Source organism: Pseudopodoces humilis, chromosome 1 (genome assembly GCF_049639895.1).
Source record: "Pseudopodoces humilis isolate 2021_Gansu_Grassland_sample_001 chromosome 1, ASM4963989v1, whole genome shotgun sequence".
Taxonomy (NCBI): Eukaryota; Metazoa; Chordata; class Aves; order Passeriformes; family Paridae; genus Pseudopodoces; species Pseudopodoces humilis.
This window is the reverse complement of record NC_142200.1, coordinates 117716-144276: the sequence shown is the minus strand read 5'-3', so window position 1 is coordinate 144276 and position 26561 is coordinate 117716. Positions and strand designations below refer to the sequence as shown.

Sequence of the window (26561 nt, the reverse complement as noted above, 5' to 3'; positions counted from 1 at the left end):
CAGCTCAGCCCCGCTCGGGGGGCCGCAGCGCCGGGCCGGAGACCCGCGGGGGGCGCGGCCGCGGCTTCGCCGTCCTCCAGCCTGGCGGAGGAGGGTCCTGAGTGGGGCCGGCCGAGGGTGCTGGGCGCAGGGCGGGCGCGGGGGTCAGCGGCAGGGGCTGCAGCGCTCCGGAGAGGACCCTTCGGGCGGCTCTGCGAGGGCACGGGGGGTTGGAGCGGGGAGCTCTCCCGGCCCCAGCGCTCCGAGGGCCGGGGGGACAGCCCGGCTCCCCTGCGCCACAGCGCACAGCCAGCCCGGCTCCCCTGCGTCCCCCAGCCCCACGGGGAGGGCAGGAAGCCCGCGGAGGCCCGGTGCTCACCTGGGGGGGCCACAGCCAGGCTCTCCTCAGCAGCGCTGAACTGCAGCTCGGCTCCGTCGGGCAGTCCCGAGCCCCGGGAGCGCGGACACCGATCCCCCGAGCGCGTCCTCCGCAGCACCGACTGTGGAGGGAGAGGGTCAGTGCCCGGGCAGGGGGGTTGGGGGGATCGGGACTTCAGGGGGGCTCCGCGGCCCTTACCTTCCTGGCCAGGGGGCTGCTGGGGGCCGAGGCGCTGCTGTAGAGGCTGAGGCTGGAGTTGGAGCGGCTCGGGGACAGCACTTTGGAGGAGGCGGCCGACTGGTTCCCTGCACACCTGGTGGCGGCGGCGGCGGCTCCGAAGACGTCTGAGGACAGGTACTTCTCGTTGATCTTCAGGTTGGTCCTTCCCTTCACTGGGGACAGCGGAGGCGGTGAGGGGGCGAGCGATGGGGTCGCAGCAGTGCGAGACCCTGGGGAGTGCGGGAAGCCGTGCCCCCCAGTGACCCGCATGGGGGGTCCACACCCGCAGTGTGGGACCCCCGAACCCACCTCTGCAGGGATCGTTCTTCACCAGGAACTCGTCCAGGGCGATCCAGCCCCCACCCACCCGCACCATGAGGGTGCTGCGCAGGATCCGCACCATCCGCAGCTGCTGGGACTCCCCGAACTGCAGGGAAAGGGACGCTGGGGCTTGGGCTGGGCATCGGGAAGGGGTGCGAGAGCAGGCGGCAGCACCCGGACCTGCCCCTCCCTGCGGCCCCCCCAGCCCTGCCCTGCCCTGCCCTCCCACACGGGCCAGGGCTCCCGAGGGCAGGGGGATGTGCCCCCCTCCCTGCCCCGGCCCACGGGCACTGCAGGGCCCCCGCACGGGGCAGGCTGTGCGCGGCTGTCGGAGCGGGCCGGAGCCCCGGGCTGGCGCTTACCCGGTACCTGTTGGCGCTGATCTGCTCCACCTGGAAGCGCTTGGCGCAGTTGCACTGGGCCACCTGCCTGTTCACCTGCGGGGGACGCTCAGCTCAGCCCCAGGCGGGACCCCCACCCTTCCAGCCGCCCCCCGCTGCTGCCCAGCCCCACACCTCGTCCTGGATCTGGTCGGCGTCGGCGGAGCGGCGCAGCGGGTCGCGGTTGGGGTGCAGGGCACTGACGAACTCGTAGTAGTCGATGAAGCCGTCGCCGTTCATGTCGAAGATGGTGGCCACGGCATTCATCTCCAGGACGTTGGTGGGGAACTCTGTGGGGGGACGGGGACCCTCAGCCCCCCAGTGCCAGCCCCCTCAGCCTCCTCCAGCCCCCCCCCGGCACCCACTGGAGGCAAGGACGCTCTCGATGAATTCCCGCTGGCTGATGCGCCCGTCCTGGTCCCTGTCGATGCCGCGGAAAACGTCCAGGACACGGGACTTCATCTGGCTGATCCACTGCATGTAGCGCTTCCTCCAGACCCCGAAGTCAAAGTGCGCGAACTCCTCCAGCTCGGGGGGGCACACACGGGGATTAACACAACACCGGGACCCCCATCCTCCCCTCAGCTCGGGGGGGCACACACGGGGATTAACACAACACCGGGACCCCCATCCTCAGCTCGGGGGGGCACACACGGGGATTAACACAACACCGGGACCCCCATCCTCAGCTCGGGGGGGCACACACGGGGATTAACACAACACCGGGACCCCCATGCCCCCCTCAGCCCGGCTGACCACGCTGTGCCCGCTGCCGGTCCCAGCCCTGGCAATGGAGGGGGGGTCTCTGCCCAGGACCCCCGACCCTGGGATGTCGAGGTGCACCCATGGGGTGTGCTGGAACCCCCAGCTGCAGGGACAGGGGCTGGGACTGCTGACCCCATTCTGCATCTGACCTGGGGGTCCCAGGGGCAGGAGAGGAAGTACTCAGGACCCCCAGGGCAGTGGGACCCCCGGGCTGCCCGTACCTCCCGCAGGCGCTGCAGGGCCGTCTCCAGCCGGTACTGCCGGTCCAGGGCCAGCAGCCAGAGCTGCTGCCAGCGGTGCAGGAGCTGGGCCATCAGGGGTGTCTGGGGCTCCAGCCCCCCGAGCGGCACCGCCGCCGTGCCCTGCGCCTTCCCGCTGCTGCGGCGACCTGCGGAGAGCGGGGTGAGGGGGCGGCCGGGGCCCGGGGGGTGCCGGGGGCGATGATGGGGGTCCTTACGTGTGGCCAGTCGGCGGCTGGCCGGGGGGCCCAGATCCACCGCCAGCTTCCGCTTGCAGCTCTTAGTGACCTTCTCCACGTCAGGCTGCTTGCGGTTCAGCTCCTCCATGAACACCTGCCCATGAACACGAGGCCCTGAGCGCTCGCCGGCACAGCCCCCCGTGCTCCGCAGACCCCCCCCGTGCTCCGCAGACCCCCCCTCGCTGCCCCCCTCCCTGGGCCCTCCCGAGCCAGCAGCGTGACCAGGCTCCTCCAGGGCAGCTGGGACAGGGCTGGGGGTGCTGCCCCCCACGCGCTGAGGGTCCCCAGGTCTGTGCTGTGTGGACGTGGTGGGCTCGGATCGCACGATGCAAAAGCGAGCAGCACCACCAGGAGCCCAGCCCAGCGCTCCCCAAAGCCCTCGCTCGGGCCGGGTGCCGGCCCAGGGCTGGGTGCGTGAGGATCCCCAGGCAGAGCCGGCTTTGGGCTCCCTCACCGCGTGCTGGGCACTGAGCTCCTCCAGCTGCTCCACCTCCTCCGGCAGCGGCTCCTGGTCCCGCAGCCCCAGCGCCTCCTCGGCCGCCGTGATCCAGTCCAGCAGCTGCGCCGTCTCCTCCCGCTCTGCCGCCAGCGCTGCCGCCTGCGCCCGCAGCCGCTCGCCCTGCTGCTGCGCCCAGCTCAGCACCTGCGGGGCAGCCGGGGCCGCTGGGGCTCGGGGGAACACGCACACCCCGCCGCCCACCCCGAGGTCTCCCGGCTGGGGCAGGTGCCACGGGGCCGCTGCTTCACGGGGAGCAGCACCGGGAGCCGCGGCCACTCCGGCCACGGGACAGGGTCACGGACCCCCGGCAGCGACTGTGGGGCAGGGACGTGGGGAGCCCCCAGCCCACCAGGACCGCGGGGCAGGGACACGGGGAGCCCACAACCCACCAGGACCGCAGGGCAGGGACACGGGGAGCCCCCAACCCACCAGGACCGCGGGGCACGGACACAGGAAACCCACAGCCCACCAGGACCATGGGGCAGGGATGTGGGGCAGGGACGTGGGGCAGGACCAGGCTCCTCCAGGGCAGCTGGGACAGGGCTGGGGGTGCTGCCCCCCACGTGCTGAGGGTCCCCGGGTCTGTGCTGAGTGGACATGGCAGCTGCTCTCCCATTTTGGGGTGTGTGGCACCCAGGGCAGATCAAGAGCAGATCCTGCAGGTCTCTGCTCAATGAGGGCTTTGTGTGGGATCGGCTGAACTTGCCAGACCAGTCCCAGGAGTGCCAGGAGCCTCTTACCTGCAAATCCACAACCCAGGGAGGCTCTGGGCCACTGTGGGACCATGGTCTGGGTGTGAGGGTCTCTAGGACCGTGGTGAGGTTTCCCTGCCTCAGCTGCGTGGCGGCTGCCGTGGCACAGGAGCCACCACTGTCCAAGGGGGCTGCGGAGGCCCCAGGTGACCCCAAGAGGCCACAGGATGGGGGAGCAAGGGGTGACACTGGCAAGGCCAAGACCCTCTGGGGCTGAGCACCCCCAGATCCCTGCAATGCACCGGCTGGGGGGCTGCAGCAGGCAGTCCCTGGTGGGGGAGATGTGTGGGGTGGTGGGAGATGTGTGGGGTGGTGGGAGATGTGTGGGGTGGTGAGAGATGTGTGGGGTGGTGGGACAGGTTTGGGGCCGTGGGACAAGTTTGGGGCGGTGGGACAGCTTTGGGGCCCTGATTTCCCCAGGTGTGGGTGCCACTCTGCTCCCCCGGGCAGGGATGGGAACAGGGCACCTGTCTCACCTCCTGGAAGCGGCTCTTGGCGACCGTGACCCAGGATTTGATGGTGATGACAGAGTCGGGATGGCAGGTGGTGAGGATCTCCTCCCCCAGCGAGGTGATGCACTCCAGCTCCAGCTGCTGGCACTGCAGGGACTGCATCAGCTCCTGGGGGGACACGGACCATGGTACTGTCAGGTCTCAGCCCTCCAGACCCCCCCGCAGCACAGGGATCGCTGGATTGGGGTGGGGGTGCCACCTCAGGGCATTTGGAACCCCAAACCCCGTGTTCTTGGTGCAGTGGGACTCAACATCCCTCATCTCTCAGTGGTGGCACCCAACATCTCGTGTCCTTCTGTGGGGATCCCACAGCCCAGCAGGGGCTGGCTGGGGCCGGCTGACCCCAGTGATGGAGGTCCTGGGCAAAGCTGGAGCCGAGCTGAGGTGGGGGCTGGTGGGGCTGGTGGGGACTGGTGGGGACTGGCGGGGACTGGCGGGGACTGGTGGGGACTGGCGGGGACTGGTGGGGACTGGTGGGACAGGTGAGGACTGGCGGGGACTGGTGGGGACTGGTGGGGACTGGCGGGGACTGGCGGGGACTGGCCGGGACAGGTGGGGACTGGCGGGGACAGGTGAGGACTGGCGGGGACTGGTGGGGACAGGTGGGGACAGGTGGGGATTGGTGGGACAGGTGAGGACTGGTGGGGACTGGCGGGGACAGGTGGGGACTGGCGGGGACTGGTGGGGACTGGTGGGGACTGGTGGGGACTGGTGGGACAGGTGAGGACTGGTGGGGACGGGTGGGGACAGGTGGGGACTGGCGGGGACTGGTGGGGACTGGCGGGGACAGGTGAGGACTGGCCGGGACTGGCGGGGACAGGTGGGGACTGGCGGGGACAGGGGAGGAGTGGGGGGGACTGGGGGGGACTGGTGGGGACTGGCGGGGACAGGTGAGGACTGGCCGGGACTGGCGGGGACTGGTGGGGACAGGCGGGGACTGGCGGGGACAGGTGAGGACTGGCCGGGACTGGCGGGGACAGGTGGGGACTGGCGGGGACAGGTGGGGACAGGTGGGGACAGGGGGGGACCGGTGGGGACTGGTGGGGACAGGTGAGGACTGGCGGGGACTGGCGGGGACAGGTGGGGACTGGCACCCACCTGCAGCTGGGCCTGGCACTCCTGCACGGCCGCCTCCTCCTCGGGGAAGACTCCGTACTTGAGGGTCTTCTCCGACTCGGTCAGGCGCCCCAGGAAGGAGTGCACCAGGGTGTGGAACTCCTCCGCCTGCCACGACAGTGGGGACCCGCTCAGTGCCCCCCTCGCAGCCCCTGAGCCCCCCGAACCCCCTGGGCACACCCTGAGCCCTGCACTGCTGGGTGGAGAAGCCCCCGGCGCAGGCGCTGGCAGCTGGGGGAGAGCTGCTGCCCGCCTCGCTCCATCCCCTCGGTGGGATCGAGGGGACGCCACCACCCAGCTCTGCACATGGACACAATTTCCTCTGAGCCTCCAGGACCTCCCTGTGCTGCCCAGCCCCCTGCCCCAGGTATTCTGTGCACGTTCACACCTGTGACAGCAGCCGGCCTGGCACCTGGCCGTGGCACAGAACCTCACGCAGCGCCACACACCGAGCCCAGGCACCCCACAGACAACCCCGAAAGGCACAGCCCCCACACCACCCACGGAGCCCAGAAGAACCCCCAAACACACAGCCACCCACCGAGCCTGGGCGCCCCACGGAGCACCCTGGAAAGTGCAGCCACGCACCCACCTGAGTGCCCCACGGAGCAACCCCAAGCACAGCCACACCCACCTGGACACCCCCAGAGCATGGACACCCCCAGATCACAGCCATCCCCCACCAGGACACCCCCAGATCACGGACACCTGGACACCCCCAGAGCACAGCCATCCCCCACCTGGGCACCTCCAGAGCACGGACACCCCCAGATCACAGCCATCCCCCACCTGGATGCCCCCAGAGCATGGACACCCCCAGAGCATGGACACCCCCAGAGCATGGCCATTCCGCACCAGGACACCCCCAGATCACAGCCATCCCCCACCAGGACACCCCCAGAGCACGGCCATCCCTCACCTGGACACCCCCAGAGCACATCCACCCACACACCCCACACCCCCACAGCCATCTCAGCCTTCCCATCGGCTGCAGCCCCCAAGGCGGGTTCCCCTGCTGTCCCCAGCCCCCAAGGCGGGGTCCCCCTGCTCCCCCCAGCCCCCAGGCGGGTTCCCTGCTGTCCCCAGCCCCAAGGCGGGTTCCCTGCTGTCCCCAGCCCCAAGGCGGGTTCCCTGCTGTCCCCAGCCCCAAGGCGGGTTCCCTGCTGTCCCCCAGCCCCAAGGCGGGGTCCCCCTGCTCCCCCCAGCCCCCAGGCGGGTTCCCTGCTGTCCCCAGCCCCAAAGCGGGGTCCCCCTGCTCCCCCCAGCCCCAAGGCGGGGTCCCCCCGCTGCCCCCCGCCCTCACCTGCCGCAGCGCCGCCTCCAGCCGGGCCTGCTTGGACAGGGAGAGTTTGCAAACCAGGTCCCAGCGGGTGCTGAGCTCCTCCACCTGCCGCTGCAGCCACTGCGAGTCCACGCTGCTGCTGCCACGCGTCAGGTCCCGCACCGAGCGCTTCAGCGTCTTGATGCAGCTGGCGCGTTTGCCCAGCTCCTTCTGGAACACCTGGAGAGAGGGCAGGGATGGGACAGGGTGCCACCTGAACCCCACTGCTGTGCAGGGCTCCCCTGAACCCCCAAACCCTCACAGGAGCGGGCACGGGAGCTTTACTGACCCCCAAACCCTCACAGCAATGGGCACAGGGCTCTCCTGACCCCCAAACCCTCACAGCAGTGGGCACGGGGCTCCCCTGAACCCCAAACCCTCACAGCAGCGGGCACAGGGCTCTCCTGCACCCCAAACCCTCACAGGAGCGGGCACAGGGCTCTCCTGCACCCCAAACCCTCACAGCAGTGGGCACAGGAGCTTTACTGACCCCCAAACCCTCCCAGCTCTGGGGTACGTGGGGCCCCCCAGCACTGATACAGGGCGAGGGGCTCAAGCTGAGCTCAAGCTGGGCTCAAGCTGGGCTCAAACTGCTCATTCTGGGCACAAGCTGGGCTCAAGCTGGGCTCAAGCTGGGCTCAATTCAGGCTCAAGCCGGACTCAAACTGGGCACAAGCCAGGCACAAGCCGGGCTCAAGCCAGGCACAAGCCGGGCACAAGCCGGGCTCAATCTGGGCTCAAGCCGTGCTCAAGCCGGGCTCAAGCCGTGCTCAAGCCGTGCTCAAGCCGTGCTCCAGCCGTGCTCCAGCCGTGCCGGCTGCAGCGGGCAGTGCCCGTCCTGTGCCCGGCTCCGCTCCTGGCCCAGAGGGAGGCCGGGCTCAGCCCGGCGCTCCTGGGTCCCCTCTCGCCCCGGGGCCACTCACCTTGTGCTTGTCCATGAGGTCCCCGACCAGGTCGCGGTCCCCCCCGACGGGCGCGTCCTCGCTGAGCTGCGGCTCGGCGCGGTACAGCCAGTCCATCAGCGCCTGCAGCGCGTCCGTGAACTTCCCCGAGAACAGCAGGTTCTCCTCCAGCTTGTGCTGCCTGCCGGGGGCACGGGACATGCTGCGGGGGCACCCGGCTGCTGGGGAGCACCCCATGGAGCCGCCCCGCAGAGCTGCAGTGCCCACAGGGACAGGGACAGGTCCTGGCAGTGCCGTTATGGACAGGGACAGGTCCTGGCAGTGTCTCTATGGACAGGGACAGGTCCTGGCAGTGCCGTTATGGACAGGAACAGGTCCTGGCAGTGTCTCTATGGACAGGGACAGGTCCTGGCAGCGGCATTATGGACAGGGACAGGTCCTGGCAGTGTCTCTATGGACAGGGACAGGTCCTGGCAGCGGCATTATGGACAGGGACAGGTCCTGGCAGTGCCCACAGGGACAGGGACAGGTCCTGGCAGTGCCGTTATGGACAGGGCCAGGTCCTGGCAGTGTCTCTATGGACAGGGATGGTGCCCAGCTGCACCCCAAGGGCAGAGCCCAGCAATGCTGGGAATGGGCTCCTGGAGCAGGATGCTCAGGGGGGAAGAGCAGTTCCTTGTGCCTGCCTGGGGCTCACACAGCAAGCAGATCATGCCATCCCATCCCCATTTCCATCCCTATTCCCATCCCAACCCCATCCCGTCCCACCACACCTCATCCCTATTCCCATCCCCATCCCCATCCCATCCCATCCCATCCCCATCCCCATCCCCATCCCCATCCCCATCCCCATCCCATCCCATCCCATCCCATGGATCCCATCCCATCCCATCCCATCCCATCCCATCCCATCCCATCCCATCCCATCCCATCCCATCCCATCCCATGGTTCCCATCCCATTCCCATCCCATCCCATCCCATCCCATCCCCATCCCCATCCCATCCCATCCCCATCCCCATCCCATCCCATCCCCATCCCCATCCCATCCCATCCCATCCCATCCCATCCCCATCCCCATCCCCATCCCATCCCATCCCATCCCATCCCATGGTTCCCATCCCATCCCATCCCATCCCATCCCATCCCATCCCATCCCATCCCATCCCTCTCGCCCCGTTCCCACCTCTCTGCGGCGTGGCTGCACAGCGCATCCCAGCGCTCCTTCAGCTCCCCCAGCAGCTCCTCCAGCGGCTGCAGGTCCTGGGGGAGCCGGGCCCCCTCCCGCAGTGCCCGCCCGCTCCGCAGCGTCGCCTCGTACACCGGACGCTTTGCCCGCAGCACCTTCTGGAACGCCTGCAGGGGACCCCGCACCCCACAGGTGGGTGTTGGGCCCCCCAGCTGGGTGGGGGGAGACTCCCTCCTCCCCCAAGACCCCTGGGGCACTTGGGATTCCAACACCCCTTGGCCCAGCACTCCCCCCCAGGTGTCCCAACTCTACAGGATGGCCCTGGGGAGTTGTCCAGCCCCCCTGGCGCTGGGTGTCCCCCCCGGGAGCTGGGGATCCCCCCCTCGGCAGCCCCCAGAACCCCGGTTCTGCACCCCCAGGACCCCCCGTGTGCCAGGGAGCGGGGCAGCCCCACCTTGTGCTCAGCCAGCTGGCACTTGATCTCCTCCTGGCTGGTGGCAGCGTCCTGCGGCACCTCCAGGCTCTGCTCCACCTCGTCCATCCAGTCCAGGAGCAGCCGCCGGGACTCGCTGAACTGCGGTGGAGGGGAGAGGGGAGGGCTGAGGGGGCTGTGGGGGCTGAGGGGGCTGTGGGGGCTGAGGGGGCTGAGGGGGCTGTGGGGGCTGAGGGGGCTGAGGGGGCTGAGGGGGCTGAGGGGGCTGTGGGGGCTGAGGGGGCTGAGGGGGCTGAGGGGGCTGTGGGGGCTGAGGGGGCTGTGGGGATGTGGGGATGTGAGGGCTGTGGGGGCTGAGGGGGCTGAGGGGGCTGTGGGGCTGAGGGGGCTGTGGGGGCTGTGGGGGCTGTGGGGGCTGAGGGGGCTGAGGGGGCTGAGGGGGCTGAGGGGGCTGTGGGGGCTGAGGGGGCTGAGGGGGCTGAGGGGGCTGAGGGGGCTGAGGGGGCTGAGGGGAGCTGAGGGGGCTGTGGGGCTGAGGGGGCTGTGGGGGCTGTGGGAGCTGAGGGGGCTGTGGGAGCTGAGGGGGCTGTGGGAGCTGAGGGGGCTGTGGGGATGTGGGGATGTGGGGGCTGTGGGGGCTGAGGGGGCTGTGGGGGCTGTGGGGATGTGGGGGCTGTGGGGGCTGAGGGGGCTGTGGGGGCTGAGGGGAGCTGAGGGGAGCTGAGGGGGCTGTGGGGGCTGTGGGGGCTGAGGGGAGCTGAGGGGGCTGTGGGGGCTGTGGGGGCTGTGGGGGCTGTGGGGGGACGCAGGGGCAAAGCGGACCTGGGGCGACCCGAACAGGAGCCCGGGAGCCACAGGAGGCCTGGGCACCGCCGTGGGGCAAACCACGGCCAGGACAGCACGGTGACAGCGCTGGAGCCCTGCGGCCCCTTCCTGCTGCAGCTCCCAGCAGGACCCATGGCAGGGAATCAAGTCCTGGGCTGGTTTGGGTTGGAAGGACCTTAAAGCCCCTCCAGTTCCACCCGCCTGCCACGGCCAGGGACACCTTCCACTAGAGCAGAGTGCTCCAAGCCCCATCCAACCTCGTCTTGGACACGTCTGAGGATGGGGCAGACTCAGCTTTTCCGGGAAACCGCCCTCACAGGGAAGAATTTCTTCCCAGGATCCCATCCAGCCGTGCCCTCTGGCAGTGGGAAGCCATTCCCCCCTGTCCTGTCCCTCCAGGCCCGTGTCCAAAGCAAAGCAAGGGGCAGAGCCCCCTCCCCAGCCCGTGGGTGTGGCCGGGCTGTGTCCCGGTACCTGCTTGCTGCGTTTTCGGGCCTCCTCCAGCATCGCCCCCCGCTCGGCCGCCCGCTGCAGGACCTTGCCCAGCCGCTCCCGGGCCGCCAGCACCAGGTTCTGGATGACGGCCCCGTCCTGCTTCCGACTGAAATCCTTCAGGCGAGCAGCCACGGCCTCCAGGCTGCCCAGCTTCTCCCCGTGGACGTTCGCCTCCTTCACCAGGGCCTGCGGGCAGGGGGCAGCTGAGTGCGGGTGGTCCTGGGGCAGGTGAGGAGCCCCCGGACACAGCCAGGACAGGACAGGACATGGAGCACTGGACACAGCCAGGACAGGACAGGACATGGAGCACCGGACACAGCCAGGACAGGACATGGAGCACTGGACACAGCCAGGACAGGACATGGAGCACCGGACACAGCCAGGACAGGACAGGACATGGAGCACCGGACACAGCCAGGACAGGACAGGACAGGACATGGAGCACCGGACACAGCCAGGACAGGACAGGACATGGAACACTGGACACAGCCAGGACAGGACATGGAGCACCGGACACAGCCAGGACAGGACAGGACAGGACATGGAGCACCGGACACAGCCAGGACAGGACAGGACATGGAACACTGGACACAGCCAGGACAGGACATGGAGCACCGGACACAGCCAGGACAGGACATGGAGCACTGGACACAGCCAGGACAGGACATGGAGCACTGGACACAGCCAGGACAGGACATGGAGCACTGGACACAGCCCGTGCCAGGACAGGACATGGAGCACCAAGAAGAGCCCGTGCCAGGACAGGACATGGAGCAGCAGGCACACGCTGGGCTGGGCACGGAGCACAGACATCCCACTCGCAGCAGATCCCTGCAGGGGCCGCGCAGGAGCCCTCGGGCAGACCCAGCTCCACGAACCGGCCCCGAGCGCAGGGCGCCGGCCCCGCCCGCTCTTGCCTTGTGCTCCTGGATCTGGGCGGTGACGGTGTCGAGGACGAAGCTGGGGGGCGCGGGGGACCCCAGCAGCTCCTCGGCGTGGGCCACCCAGCGCAGCAGCTCCTGCGCGGAGCCGTGGAACTCGGTGGTGACGGTCAGCCCCTCGGCCAGGCGCTCCTGCGGGCAGGGGCAGGCACCGGTGGAGATGGGATCCCGCCGCTCCTGACCTGCTCCGGTCAGGGTGAGCCCCCCGGGGGTCCCAGCCCCGCACCCCGCGCACCTTCCTCTCCTGGGCCTCGGCCTGGACGCTCTCCCATTTCTGCTCCAGGAGCCGCAGGCTGTGCTCGGTGCTGCAGGGCCGGCCCGCGCGGCACGAGTCCAGCAGCCGCTGCAGCCGCTCCCGCAGCCCCCGGTAGGTCACGGCCCGCGCCTCCAGCTCCCGGCACAGCTCCTGCCGGGACAGCGCCCGCCGCGGGACCGCCGTCAGGAACGGCACGGGGAGCACGGCCAGGAAACGGACAGGGACGAGGGGGGGGAAGGCAGGTGACAGGTACAGGGATGGGAACGGGGATGGGGATGGGGATGGGAACGGGGATGGGGATGGGGATGGGGATGGGGATGGGAACGGGGATGGGAACAGGGATGGGAACAGGGATGGGAACAGGGATGGGGATGGGGATGGGAACAGGGATGGGAACAGGGATGGGGATGGGAATGGGGATGGGAACAAGGATGGGGATGGGAACGGGGATGGGGATGGGGACGGGGATGGGGATGGGAATGGGGATGGGAACAAGGATGGGGATGGGTACAGGGATAGGAACAGGGACAGGAACAGGGATGGGGATGTGGAGGGGTCAGGTAAAGTAGACAGAGGACAGGGATGGGGACAAGGGAGACAGCCATAGCGAACAGGGAGAAGGGATAAAGACAGGGATGTGGATGGGGACAGGAACAGGTTCAGGGCAAGGGACGAGGACAAGGATGGCTCCTGCTGTCTTACGGAGCTGCAGTGGCTGAGGGAGGGGTACCAGGCTCCGCCCGGTTGGGGAGAGGAGGCAGCAGGGAAGGATCCTGGCCCAGCAGTGTGCAGAGGGGTGGATCTGGGGCACACATCCGCCCAACAGACGCCAGGGGCCGGTCCTGCAGCCGGCTGGCGCTGGTTCTCACCAGGTGCGCGTTGAGCTTCTCTTTGGTGGCATCCGGGTGGCCCCAGGCCGGCTTGGAGCAGAAGAGCTGCAGCTCCACCTGCTCCAGCCATTGCAGCAGCTCCGTGATCTCCAGGGTGATGTCCTGCACCTGAGGGCGAGGCGAGGCTCAGCGCCGGCCCCGCCGCCCGGCAGCGCCGCGGGCCCGCGGCCGTACCTGGCTCAGGTTGTTCTCCAGCTCCAGCTGCCGGCTCTCGGTCTCGCTGCGCACCAGGTCCCAGCGCTGCCCCAGCTGCTGGAGGCTGCGCTGCAGCCCCTCCACGCTCTCCCCCAGGCTGGAGAGCAGCAGCCCCTGCCCAGCCTCGGTCACCGACTGCACCGTGCGCGCGTGGGACATCACGTCTGTCCGCAGCACCTGGGGACGGAGCGCCGGGGTCACCCCACGTTCCTCTGCACAAAGCAAAGCCCCTCACCCCGAGGCAGCACCGCTGTCACCGCGGCCCTGGGGACTGACTGAGGGGTCACACCGGGCAGGGACGGCACCCGTGGGTGCCCCCAGGCCGCGCTCAGGACCGCTGATCTCAGCGGGGTGCGGGGCATTCGGGGCAGCGGGGCGGCCGGGCCAGGCGCAGAGGGGACAGGGACCCCTTGCACGGCCCCCTCGGCGAGGGGACAGCCCGAGCCTCGCAGCCTCGCCTGCTCCAGGCACGTCAGGAGCGTGCCCGGGCAAGGGGCTGAGAGACAGCTCATTCCTTCCGTGCTGTCACCGCGGGAGGGGACGCGTCCCCGCGCCGCAGCCTGCCCAGCCCTGCTAACGCAGCAGCCGAGGAGGGGCCGGGCAGCGCCCTGTGGCCAGCACCCTCACCCTGGGCTGCCACCGCGGCCAGGAGACCACCCTGGGGTGCCACCACGGCCAGCACACCCACCCTGGGGGTGCCACCACGGTCAGGACCCCCAGGACGCACACCCCGGTAGTGTGACTGTGGCCACGGGTCCCTCGGGCCACTGTGCAGCCTCACCTTGTGCTTGGCCAGCTCGATCTCGCAGCTCTGCAGGTCGGGGCGCAGGGGTGCGGGGCCGCGCAGCTGCTCCCCGGTGCTGCTCAGCCACTGCAGCAGCTCGGCCAGCTGGTGCTGGAACTGCCCCAGCCCCAGCAGCGCTGCCTCCAGCTGGTGCTGCCAGGAGGGAGCCGCGGCGTCGGGGGAAGCAAGGGCAGCCCCGGCCCTGTGCACCCACAGAGAGCCCAGCGCCCACCCAGTGCCCACCCGGCCCTGGGCACCCACCCAGTGCCCACCCAGCACCCACCCAACACCCACCCAGTGCCCACCCAGAGCCCACCTGACCCTGGGCACCCACCCAGTGCCCACCCAGTGCCCACCCGGCCCTGGGCACCCACCCAGTGCCCACCCAGTGCCCACCCGGCCCTGGGCACTCACCCGGTGCCCATTTGCAACCACCCACGCTGACCCAGCACCACACACCCAGCACGCACAGGACGTGCCCACCCAGCCCATTCCTGGCACCTCACGTGTCCTGCCAGCCCTGCCCCGAGCCCCCCGTGCCCCCTCCCCACCTGTCGGCTGACGATCTCCTCCTCCAGGTGGTCCCAGCGCTGGCGGAAGTCGCTGAGGGTGGCCGGGGGGTCCCCCTGCCCCGAGCCCCCCTGGTGCCGCAGGCTCTCCACATCCACCTTGCACTGGTACAGCTCCCGCTTGAACTCCTGGGAGGTGGCACTGCTCGGTGACCCGGCCCCACACAGCGGGGCAGGGTCTGCCTGACCCCCCGGCACCCCACGGCACAGCACAGGCACCGGGGCTGCTCCTGCGGGGCTGCCCGGCCACCTCAGGGACTTGTGGGGGACAGGATTTGGCTACCCCAGGCAGGACTTGGCTACCGAGCGCCCACCGCTGGGGCACTGCCACTGTCCCACCTGCCATCCCCCCATCCCACCTGTGCCCTCCCGGCCCCCGCGGCCCCGCGTGGCACAGGGTGGCACCTTGAGCTCCGCCAGCTGCTGCTGCACCATGTCCAGGTCCCCGCCGACCAGGAACTCCTCGGCGATGCGCAGCTCGGCTGCGTCCAGCCACTCCAGCAGCCGCTGGCATAGGGAAAACGGGCATTGGGGGGACCCCACGGTGGCCCCATGGTCCCTCACACCCCTGAGTGGGGACAGGAAGGTGACGCAGTCCCCTCCACGGAGGACCTGCCTGAGGGCAGCCCACCTGCATGGTGTCCTGGTAGCTGAGAGCGGCCTGGAGCTGCTCCTCGAGGCGCCCGTTCCGCTCCGTCCACACCCGGCTCAGGCTGTGCCAGGAGGAGTAGAGCTGCGGCCGGGCACGGGGGTCAGTGGTGCCACAGCGGGGCAGGGGCACAGGAGGACAGGGTGTGGGGGTCAGGGGTCAGCAGTGACCCGGGGGGCACAGGGGGACAGGGTGTGGGGGAAAGGGGTCAGCAGTGACCCGGGGGGACAGGGTGTGGGGGTCAGGGGTCAGCAGTGACCCGGGGGGCACAGGGGGACAGGGTGTGGGGGTCAGGGGTCAGCAGTGACCCGGGGGGACAGGGTGTGGGGGTCAGGGGTCAGCAGTGACCCGGGGGGCACAGGGTGTGGGGGTCACAAGTGTCAGGGAGGTGGCCAGGGCACAGGGCTGCCAGCACATGGACATCCAGGCCTGGGGACCAGAGGCCCCACGGAGTGCCTGGGCACAGGGTCAGTGGAGCTGTGTGGGGGTCAGCGGCACCGAGGGGGGCTCTGGGGTGCGGGGCTCAGCGGCGCTGCCGGGGGTCGGGGACATGCCAGCCCCACAAAGCAGCATCCACACCCCGCCAGGGCCCTGCCCCTCTCTGAAGCCGAGGACACTCACATCGTCCAGGCTCTTGGTGACGTCGGGCTTGTCGGGGTCCCCGCAGGAGGCCATCAGCTCCACGCCCAGGCTGCCCAGCGTGTCCAGCTCACCCTGCAGCGCGTCGATCTCCTCCCGCAGTGCCTGCGCGGGGCACGGGGCTCAGGGCTGCCCTCGCCGGGGGCCGCCCACCGAGCCCCCCGCCCAGCCGTACCTGCATGGTGCGCAGCCGCGTGCGGATGGCCTCGGGCTCGCCACCGGCCTCCTCCAGCCCCAGCACCAGCTGCTGGGTGTCACTGAGCGCCACGGCCAGCTCAGACAGGCCGTGCCAGAAGCGCTCGGCCAGCGCCAGCAGCTCCCGCAGCCAGCGCTCCCGCTCCTGGCAGCGGCCGCGCAGGCAGCCCCACTGTGCCAGCAGCTGTGCCGCGCGCTCCTGGATCCCTGCGGGGCACAACGGGTCAGGGACCGGGGTGCCCGGCGCCCGCACACAGCCCCGACAGCGACACGGATCGCCTGCCGGGCCGGGCCGTGCCCACCCCTCCGCTCCGGTACCTCTGGCGGCGGCGTCGGAGCTGACCGCCTGCATGGTACCCAGCAGCTCCTCGCCCTGCGCCCGGATGCCCTCCAGGGCCACCCCGAGCTTCTCCAGCTCGCCCAGGGCCAGGCTGTTCTCCCGGATCTGCTCCCGCAGGTGGGCCGCGTCGCCGCGGACAGGGGGCTGGCTCTGCAGCCGGCTCTGCAGCCGCTCCAGGCACTCCAGCAGCAGATCCATGCGCTCCGACAGCTGGGGAGCAGCCCGGTGACTCGAAGGCAGGGCCCTGGGGACGCGCCCCAACAGGGCCGTGCCAGCCCCGTACCTGGCTGTATCGCGGCAGGGCATCCTCCAGCAGAGCCGCCGCCTGGCGCACACGCTCGCGGATGTGGCCGTACTGCTCCTCCAGCTCCTGCCAGCGCCGCTGGAACGGGGCTCCCTGCTCTGGGCTCAGCTCCAGCAGCTGCGCCGACACGCGCTGCAGCTTCCCCACCAGCGGCCGGTGCTCGGCGATGGCCTCCCGCAGGCTCTGGGGCGAGGAAGAGCCGTGGGGTGCTTTGGGAAGGGCTGTGCCCCACGGGATGTGCCCCGCAGGGATGTGCCCCACGGGATGTGCCCCACGGGATGTGCCCCACAGGGCTGTGCCCCACAGGGATGTGCCCCACAGGATGTGCCCCACGGGATGTGCCCCACGGGATGTGCCCCACAGGATGTGCCCCACGGGATGTGCCCCACAGGATGTGCCCCACAGGGCTGTGCCCCATGGGATGTGCCCCACAGGGCTGTGCCCCACAGGATGTGCCCCACGGGATGTGCCCCACGGGATGTGCCCCACAGGGATGTGCCCCACGGGATGTGCCCCACAGGGCTGTGCCCCACGGGATGTGCCCCACGGGATGTGCCCCACAGGGACGTGTGCTGGGTGCTGCTCCCACGGGACTCCTGTTCGCTCCAGCCCCATGGTGCCCACGGCGATGCCACCCCCGTCCCGTCACCTCTCCCAGCCTGGGGGCGGCTGAGCGAGTCCCTTTTGCCCCTGCCCTGCCCGCACCTGCAGCAGCGCCTGCTGCTCCTTGAAGGCCTCGTAGCTGATGGCGTTGGGGGAGAGCTGCACACCCAGGGCCTGCGTCTCCTCCAGCCAGGGCAGCAGCTCCTCGAGGGCCTCGGAGAACTGGGTGAGCAGGGACTGGGCGTGCTCCAGCTGCACGGCACAGGCGCCGCTGCGCAGGGAGAGCTGCTCCGTGCGCTCCCGCAGCGCCTGCACGGACGGCTGAGGAGACAGAGGTCACCGCGTGGCCGGGGACACGGGGCACAGCCGTCCCTGGGCGCTGGCCACGTCCCCCCGGCGCCCTCCCGGCTCACCTGAAGGCGCTGCCGCAGGGGCTCGGGGCAGCAGCGCAGCAGCGGCTCCGAGAAGCCCAGCAGACGCTCAACCAGGCCCCGGCAGTGCAGGATCTCGGCGGAGAGCAGCTGCAACGGAGCCGCAGGTGGGTGCCGGGTCCTGGCAGGAGCCGGCGGGATGGGGACACCAAGGCAGTGCCCCCGGCACCCCTGGACGCTGCTGCAGACCCACCTTCTGCTCGGAGAGCTGCGAGCGCAGAGCCTCAGCATCCAGCTGCACGCGGCCGATCTCCTCCAGTCGCTCACCCAGCCCAGCCACACGGCTGAGCTGGGACTCCAGGACCTGCTCAAACTGCAGCAGAGGGACGCACCTCAGCCAGGGAGGGTGTGAATGCACCGGGACAGCTGCTTCGGTCACGGATGCCCAGCGCATCCCACGGGGCTGTGCCACAACCCAGCACGTCCCATCCACACCAAACTCCCCCTGCAGACAGCGAAGCTGGCAATGGTGAGGGGCTCAGGGAGCCCAGTGTCCCACACCTTCTCCCTGTCACTGGCAGTGACTGAGGGCTCCTGGCCATCCTGCTGGCTCTCCTGCTCGCCCAGCTCCTTCTCCATGCGGCTCAGCCACAGTGCCAGGTCCTCAGGGGCCGTGCCCAGGTGAGACGAGGCCTCCAGGGTCTGTCCCAGCCGGTGTGCGGTGTCAGCACTGCTCTGGCCCACGATGAGGTACCTCATCCTCAGCGATTCCATCTTCTCCTGTGTCAGCTGGGCCTCCTCCCCTGTGGCAGTGTGACACGGGCATCAGGGCACTGCACTGGCACCCCTGGGCATGGAACTGGCCACACTGAGAGCTTCCAACCACTGATGTGATGATCACTCTGTCCTGACCTTTCCCCTCTCCTACCCCTGCTGCTCCCAGACCCAGCTCTGGCCTCTCATCCCACGGCCAGCAAGGCTCACCTCCCCAGCTGCACCTTGCCACCTCTGAACCCTGTCCCCCCATGGCCCTGACCCACAGGCTCTGTCCTGGCCCCTCTGCACCCCATGGGGTGCTGTCTGCCCCCCTCACACCACACCACGGCTCCCGGTGGGGAGCAGCACGCCCCAAGGACCCCCAGTGCCCGGGGGTCCCCTTGCTGGCCTCGGCTGCCGCTGTCTGTGCTCATCCCATCCCAAGTCCCATGGTCCTGACCCTGCGGCCAACACTCCCAGCCATTGCCACTCGCCTGTCACCATCTCCAGGACCCGCTGCCCGCTCTCCAGGGCACCATCCAGCTCTCCCAGCCGCCCGCGGATCTCCTCACAGAGGGCCTGCAGCAGTGACCAGTGATGACACAGGTGCCCGTGTCCACCCTGCGCTCACCCCGCGCCCACCCTGTGCCCACCTGGGTCTGCTGGTGGGCATCCTGCACGCGGCCGACGCAGCCGTCAGCACGCCAGAGCTGGGCCAGCTGCCGCTCTGTGGCACCGAGCCACTCCTGGAAGGCGTCTACGGCCTCCTGGAAGCCCTGGGCTGCGGGCAGGATCCGCTCCAGGCAGCCGTACCTGTGCCGGGAGGGCTGGGTGAGCGGGCAGCCCCCGGCCCGAGGTCCCAGCCAGCAAAGCCCCCTGTCCCCACAGCGGGGTGCTGCCCTGACGTGAGGGACACAGCGAGGCCGGTGTCCCCACAGCGGGACCCGTGGGGACAGCCCGTGCGAGGGACTGTCCCTGCAGCCCCGGACCCGCTGCTCCTGTGCAGCCATGGGGACGCTCCCCCCATGGAGGTGCCCCAGGGCCAGTGGGGCAGAGCACGGGGACATCGGGGTGTCACAGAGACACCAGCGGGCAGAGCCTGTGCCAGCGGGCCGGGGAGGCCGGTCCAGTGATGAGGGCTTGGCCCTGACCCACCTGGCTTCAGCCTCCTGCATCAGCTTGTCCCACCTCTCGCCGAGGCTGAGGAGGCCGGCGCTGCCCTCGGGCGCGGCGGTGCCAGAGCCCTGTGCCGTCAGTCTGTCCTGCAGGACGAGCTCCACGCGCGGCCTCCGTTCCTCCAGCAGGCGCTTCAGGAGCTGCGGGGACACCGCGCTGTGCCGGGGGCTCCCGTGCACCCCTCCCACCTCGGCACAGCCCCGGGCGGCCGCTCCAACCCCGGCCCCCTAATCCCGGACAGGGCACGCGTGGGCAGGACCCGCCGGCCGGCCCTGCTGACCTTCTGCTCCTCCAGCTGCGCCTTCACCACCTTCGCCTCCGCCGACGGCGGCTTCTGGTTGCTCACCAGCTCCTCCATGTCGGCCACCCAGGCCAGCAGCCGCTCCAGCGTCTCCTGGCCCCGGTCCGCTGCCTCCTCTGGGACGGGGACAGCCCGTGAGGACACCTGTGGGGAGAGGTGGCTGAGCCGCCCATGCAGCCATGGGGGCTGGCCAGCAGCCCCCACACCGTGCCCTCTCCCCGAGGTGACACCGGGAGCACGTCCAGCCCCCGGGGTCCTGCCTGGCATCTGTCACAGGGCTCCCCAAAGCAGAGGCCGCCCACCCCGAGCCGTCTGGATCCCTCCAGACCCCCAGCAGCCAAAGCTGAGGGAGGGGAGCTCCCTGTCCCACAGCGCCAGGCTGGGTGCCCGGCACGAGGGGTGCCACTGGCCCAGCCCACACCGGGCCACAGACAGTGACTCCACACGAGCCCCGGCCAAGGCCCGTGAAGGTCAAGACTCGCTGTGGAGAAAACCGTGCTGGAGGGCAGCCCTGCGGCCCGGGGTTTGGCACAGCATCCTCCCAGCAAGGATCTCTGTCCGTCGGTCACCTCAGCGCCATCCGTGTGTCCGGCGCAGGCAGCAGCAGTGAGCTCCCCCACGCACTCCGTCAGCACGGTGACCGTCCGGGTGACCACGGGCTCGCCACCCTTCTCACCCGCCGGGTACTCGGTCACCTCCACGATCTCCGTCACGATGGTCTCAGTCACCTCCGTCACCTCTGTCACCTCCCGGGTGGTGACGGGTTTCCAGGACCAGGTGCTGCGGGGAACGCTGGCTCGGGGGGGGGTCCAGGCTGCGCCCCCCACCTGCCCCCTCACCGCAACTCCAGCCGCACCCCCGTTCTGCACCGCCACCTCGGACTGGCTGCGCCTCAGCACCGGGCTGCCCGGCCGGCTCCGGATGGCACCGGGCACCGGGCTCCAGCCATTCTCCACCGGCACCGGCGCCTTCTCCAGCAGCCCCGGCCAGGCCTCCGTGCCGCCTCCAGCGGATGGCTGCCCCGCGTCCAGCCCTGGCTCCCGCAGGAGCTCCTCCGGCCGCCGGCTCTTCTCGCCCAGGCAGCTGGGCCGACTCACCGAGTTCCCCATGGCGCGGGCGCCGGGCCCCCGCCTCAAATCCCGGCCTGCAATGAGGCAGGGGATGCGCGTTACCGGGGCCACCGCGGGACCCCCGGGGCTAGGGTGGGCCCTCACTCCTCACTTCGCTGACCCTAACCCTGACCTCGCACTGGGGCACTGGGGGTCCCGGCCCCCCGGCAAAGGACTGCCAAGGCCCAGGGTACTGGGACAGGGAGATGGGACACTGGCTGTCACCGGGGCCTGGCGGAGGAAGGGGACCCCGAGGGACCCCCCGGCAGTGCCCGGGTGCCTGTCCCACGCGTCTGGGCAGAAGACGCGGCAGTGGCGGCAGCGCCAGGCACTGGGGAGAGGCAGATGCTCCCGCCCGGCACCGCCTTGTGCCGTTGGATTAACGGGGAGCCGGGAGAGAGGAGCATCTGCCCGGGGGGACGGGGGGCTGGGGGCGGCGGGGGCACCAAGCGGGGGGCGGGCAGGGGACGGGCAGGTGGCCTCCCCAGCCTGCAAGCCCCGCCGCAGCCATAAATCCCGGCGTGACCCTGCAGGACCCTCCCCCGGCAGCCCCCCCCCCGCAGCCGCAGTGCTGCTACCCCCGGCCCCGGCCTCACCCCCGGGCCTCCGGCACGGCCCCGGGCACACGCCCCTGCGCACGTGTGTACACACAAACACACGTGTGCACACACAAACACACGTGTGCACACACAAACACACGTGTGCACACACAAACACACGTGTGCAAACACGCACACGCACCCCGCACACGCACACACAACACACACACACACAGCCGTGCGCACACAGCCCCCCGACAGGCAGAGCCCACGCTCGCACCCCTGCTCGGGGGGGGATCAGCGACACGACCCCCACACCTGTGACATGAAACGCGCCTGTAGCAGCCCCGCACACGCGTGGGTCACCCACCCGCACCCACCGCGGCCGTGCCCCTGCCGTGGGGACCGTACCCCGAGCCCCAGGGAGCGGCGGGAGCGCGCCTCGTGCGCGTCCCCGCACACGCATCCACAGAGGGTCCCCACACGCGCAGCGCCGTGGGCGCTCCCACCCCACCGCGCCCCCCGCCTGTCGGGGTCCCGCGGGGCTGCACGGGTGGGTGGGTGACCCGGGGAGACCACGAACCGCGCCACCCGCCCCGGGGGGGCTGCGGGACACGGACCCCGCCCGGCCCCACGCGGAGCCCCCGCCCCGCACTCACCCCTCGGCGACTTCGGGCGTCCATGGGGCCGGCCCGGGGGCGCCGCCGCCGCCGTTACCGTTCCGGGGGGCCCCGGCCTGTGCGGGGGAGCGGGGCGGAGGCAGCGGGGGGAGACTCGGTCCCCGTTACCGCCGCCCCGGCCCCGCCGCCTTGGGGCCCCGGCCCCGGGGCGCGGGGGGAGCGCGGGGGGCCCCGGGCGGAGCCCCTGGCACCGGCCCCGGGCCGGCTCGGCTGGTCTGACCCCGGCCACACCGCCGCCCCCGTTAACCCTCCGGGAGCCGATCCCCGCCGTTACCGGGGAAACCCCCGGGGCCCCGCAGCCATCCCGCGGGGGAGGGGCGGCGCCGGTCCACCGCCCGCCCCGCGCCGCCCGGGGGGGCGACAGCCCGCACCCCGCACTGGCACCGGCACCGACAGCGGCACCTGCTCCGTACTCCCACCGGCACCTGCTGCTGCCCCTGCACCTGCACCGACACCAGCACCGGCAACCACACCGGCACCTGCACCGGTACCAGCCCGGGCTGTGCTGCTTTACAGTGAGCCCCAGGACAGCACAGTCCCACGGTGTCACAGCCCCACGGTGTCACAGCCCCACGGTGTCACAGCCCCAGGACAGCACAGTCCCACGGTGTCACAGCCCCATGGTGTCACAGCCCCACGGTGTCACAGCCCCACGGTGTCACAGCCCCACGGTTCACAGCCCCAGGACAGCACAGTCCCACGGTGTCACAGCCCCACGGTGTCACAGCCCCACGGTGTCACAGCCCCACGGTTCACAGCCCCACGCTGTCACAGCCCCAGGACAGCACAGCCCCACGGTGTCACAGCCCCAGGACAGCACACCCCCATGGTGTCACAGCCCCACGCTGTCACAGCCCCACGGTTCACAGCCCCACGGTTCACAGCCCCACGGTGTCACAGCCCCACGGTGTCACAGCCCCACGCTGTCACAGCCCCACGCTGTCACAGCCCCACAGCCCCTCCAGCTCGGGGCTTGCACCCCCCTCCCTGGCTCTGGCCCCCCAGGCAGTGGATGCTGTGGTCACTGAGGGGCTTGGCGCCGTTCCCGGGGGCCCTTTGGGTGCGGGGGCCCCTCAGCCAGGGGCCCGGGGGGGCTCAGTGGGGCAGGGCTGGGCTGGGGGGGCCAGGCCGGGCTGTTAAGATGCTAAATTGAAGCCCACCCTGAGAGCCAGGGTGCTGCAGGCCTGGGTCTCCAGACCCCCCTCGCTGTCACCCTGGGTGCTGGAGGGACCAAGGGGGCGGCCGGAGGTGCCCAGCCGGGGGCTGCTCCTGCCCGTGGTGTGAACCCCATCCCCACCTGATCCTACTGCGGCCCCCCAGCCACTGAGAGCCCCCCAGGACGGGGGTCCTGCCCCACAGAGCCGCATGGGTGCCCCTTGCTGGGCCCCGGGAGCCGGGGGGCCGCTGCAGGCGCGTCGGCCACGCTGATGGATGGGGCTCCCTGGGGTCTCCTGGGAGCGGCGGGCGGCGGGGCCGGGGGCTTTGTCTGCTGCCAGAGACGCTGCCGGGAATTAGCATCTGCCAGGGCCTCGGGGGCTCCACACCGTCCTGCAGCAGCTCTGCATCCTCCTCCCCACACGGCTCTGGAGCTTTGCACTGCTGGCACCGAGCGCTCGGCACCCAGCACGGGTCTGAGCCCCGTGGCACTCCAGGCACCCCACGGCACCCACAGAGCCCAGCCGGGACCTGGCAGGCAGAAGCTGGGCCAGGAGGTGAGGATCCAGCTCTTTCATCAGAGCCACTCGCCACCTCGGTCCCCCGCGCCCGCCGGCAGCTCGCCCGGCACGCTCCGCAGCCCCAGGTACCGGGCTCGGGGTGGCACGGGCGCCCCGGGCAGGGGAGCCCGGCGCGGGGCACCGGGCGGGAGCGGTCGGCTGGAATCCACAGCCTCAGATCCCGGGAGCCGGGTGGGTTTCTGTGCGGCCTCGGCTTTGTCTGTGCCGGGGCCGGGATGAATGGCCCATTCAGTTTGTGCCGTCATGTGTGCCGAGGGAGCCCGTGTGCCGGCCAGGCCTCGAACAAAAGGAGCCGGCGAGGGGCTGCGCACGGGGCGGCGAGGAGGGGGCTGCCGGCAGCCCCCACTGCACCGCTCCCGCTGCGGCTCCGCGCCTGGCGGGGGGCACAGCAGCACAGGCTGCACAGCCAGGGTGTGGGCACACATCTGTCCTGGCCTGGCACGGGCTGGACACCCCGTGTGATGGGCTGGACACCCCGTGTGATGGGCTGTACACCCCGTGTGCCCGGCTGGACACCCCGTGTGATGGGCTGGACACCCCGTGTGATGGGCTGGACACCCCATGTGATGGGCTGGACACCCCGTGTGATGGGCTTGACACCCCATGTGATGGGCTGGACACCCCGTGTGATGGGCTGGACACCCCGTGTGATGGGCTGGACACCCCGTGTGATGGGCTGTACACCCCGTGTGATGGGCTGGACACCCCGTGTGATGGGCTGGACACCCCGTGTGCCCGGCTGTACACCCCGTGTGATGGGCTGGACACCCCGTGTGATGGGCTGGACACCCCGTGTGATGGGCTGGACACCCCGTGTGATGGGCTGGACACCCCGTGTGATGGGCTGGACACCCCGTGTGCCCGGCTGGACACCCCGTGTGATGGGCTGGACACCCCGTGTGATGGGCTGGACACCCCGTGTGCCCGGCTGGACACCCCTTGTGCCCTCTGTACACCCTCTGGGCCTGGCTGGACACCCCCTGTGCCCGGCTGTACACCCCGTGTGATGGGTTGTACACCCCCTGTGCCCGGCCGCACACCCCTGGCACAGCCGCACACCCATCGTACAGCCGCACACCCCTGACACAGCCGCACACCCCTGGCACAGCCGCACACCCCTGGCACAGCCGCACACCCATCGCACAGCCGCACACCCCTGGCACAGCCGCACACCCATCGCACAGCCGCACACCCCTGGCACAGCCGCACACCCCTGGCACAGCCGCACACCCCTGGCACAGCCGCACACCCATCGCACAGCCACACAACCCTGGCACAGCCGCACACCCCTGGCACAGCCGCACACCCCTCGCACAGCCGCACACCCATCGCACAGCCGCACACCCCTCACACAGCCGCACACCCCTGGCACAGCCGCACACCCCTGGCACAGCCGCACACCCATCGCACAGCTGCACACCCCTCGCACAGCCGCACACCCCTGTTGTTTGGCCGCTCTCTCCGTGCCCAGGCAGCAGCGCCATGAGCTGTGGCCGGAGCTGGTGCGGGTGCTGGCCCTGTGCTCAGCAGGGCTCCAAGGCAGTGACAGCACGAGTTCCGCGGGGCTCCGAGCCAGCAGCGCTGTTGGGCTGGGGAGCAGCAGCCGCAGGCAGCACACCTGACACCCGATGGTTGCAGGGCTGTGCTGAAGGGTCTCCCAGACAGCTGTGGCCGGATGCCTTCCTCCCTTCCGAGGACCAAGCCCTCACCAGCCTCGGTGCAGATGTGGGCTGGTCCTGCCCGGCTCTGCAGGCTCAGTCACGAGCCAGGGCCACGCGTTACCTGCAGGGCCGTGCCGGGCTCTGGCAGCGCCAGCAGCCGCTTCTCTACGGCGTCCAGCCAGTGCCGCAGGGCAAGCAGCTGCTCTTGCACCTCCAGTCTCTGCTCCGACCGCAGACGGGCTCTGGGGAGAGAGCAGAGACACACCAGGCTGTGGGGGACACGGCCTCTGTCCCCCCCGAGCTCCAGGCTTGCTGCCCACCTGCACCGAGCGCATCACAGCCACACCTGTGCTCACACCTGTGCTCACACCTGTGCTCACACCTGTGCTCACGGCTGTGCTCACGGCTGTGCTCACGGCTGTGCTCACACCTGTGCTCACACCTGTGCTCACGGCTGTGCTCACACCTGTGCTCACGGCTGTGCTCACACCTGTGCTCACGGCTGTGCTCACACCTGTGCTCACACCTGTGCTCACGGCTGTGCTCACACCTGTGCTCACACCTGTGCTCACGGCTGTGCTCACACCTGTGCTCACGGCTGTGCTCACACCTGTGCTCACGCCTGTGCTCACGCCTGTGCTCACACCTGTGCTCACACCTGTGCTCACGCCTGTGCTCACACCTGTGCTCACACCTGTGCTCACGGCTGTGCTCACACCTGTGCTCACACCTGTGCTCACACCTGTGCTCACGGCTGTGCTCACACCTGTGCTCACGGCTGTGCTCACGGCTGTGCTCACACCTGTGCTCACGCCTGTGCTCACGCCTGTGCTCACACCTGTGCTCACACCTGTGCTCACGGCTGTGCTCACGGCTGTGCTCACACCTGTGCTCACACCTGTGCTCACGGCTGTGCTCACACCTGTGCTCACACCTGTGCTCACACCTGTGCTCACGGCTGTGCTCACACCTGTGCTCACGGCTGTGCTCACACCTGTGCTCACGGCTGTGCTCACACCTGTGCTCACACCTGTGCTCACACCTGTGCTCACACCTGTGCTCACACCTGTGCTCACGGCTGTGCTCACTCCCTCCCACAGCCAACCCTCGCCCTCCCCACCCCAGACTGGCCCAGACTCCTGACCCGTGTAGGGTTCAGCAGGTCCCCATGAGGGTGCCAGGCACACCGGCCGCTCCCGACACGGCGCGTCTGGCGGTGCCCGTACCTCTCCATCTCCTCCCTGTCCCATGGCGACCCCTCCACGCTGTCCCCGGTGAGCCCAGGGTCTCCTGCAGCGCGGGG

The 26561-nt window shown here is 70.3% G+C and overlaps 1 protein-coding gene across 4 annotated transcripts; it reads right to left on the bottom strand.

Moving 5' to 3' along the window:
- Positions 1-26561, bottom strand: LOC102105216 (microtubule-actin cross-linking factor 1, isoforms 6/7-like). Of its 4 annotated transcripts, XM_088059337.1 has the most exons (40): positions 26485-26561; positions 25380-25500; positions 20103-20677; positions 19513-19677; positions 19212-19372; positions 18710-18869; positions 18551-18635; positions 17862-18103; positions 17554-17673; positions 17343-17450; positions 17032-17250; positions 16306-16509; positions 16001-16232; positions 15663-15889; positions 15470-15592; positions 14831-14932; positions 14605-14706; positions 14182-14328; positions 13628-13783; positions 12826-13023; positions 12631-12759; positions 11741-11911; positions 11482-11637; positions 10544-10750; positions 9266-9385; positions 8809-8978; positions 7645-7804; positions 6704-6901; positions 5383-5508; positions 4249-4392; positions 2976-3164; positions 2501-2615; positions 2265-2431; positions 1644-1806; positions 1414-1568; positions 1261-1335; positions 887-1004; positions 557-750; positions 359-479; positions 1-191 (listed from the first exon to the last, which is right to left on the bottom strand). In XM_088059337.1, exons 1-40 carry the CDS (start codon positions 26506-26508, stop codon positions 145-147), a joined length of 6396 nt encoding a protein of 2131 aa, XP_087915463.1. In that variant the 5' UTR covers positions 26509-26561; the 3' UTR covers positions 1-144. The 4 variants fall into 4 exon arrangements, with proteins under 4 accessions (XP_087915463.1, XP_087915508.1, XP_087915557.1 ...); XM_088059382.1 differs by lacking the exon at positions 11482-11637; XM_088059431.1 differs by lacking the exon at positions 20103-20677.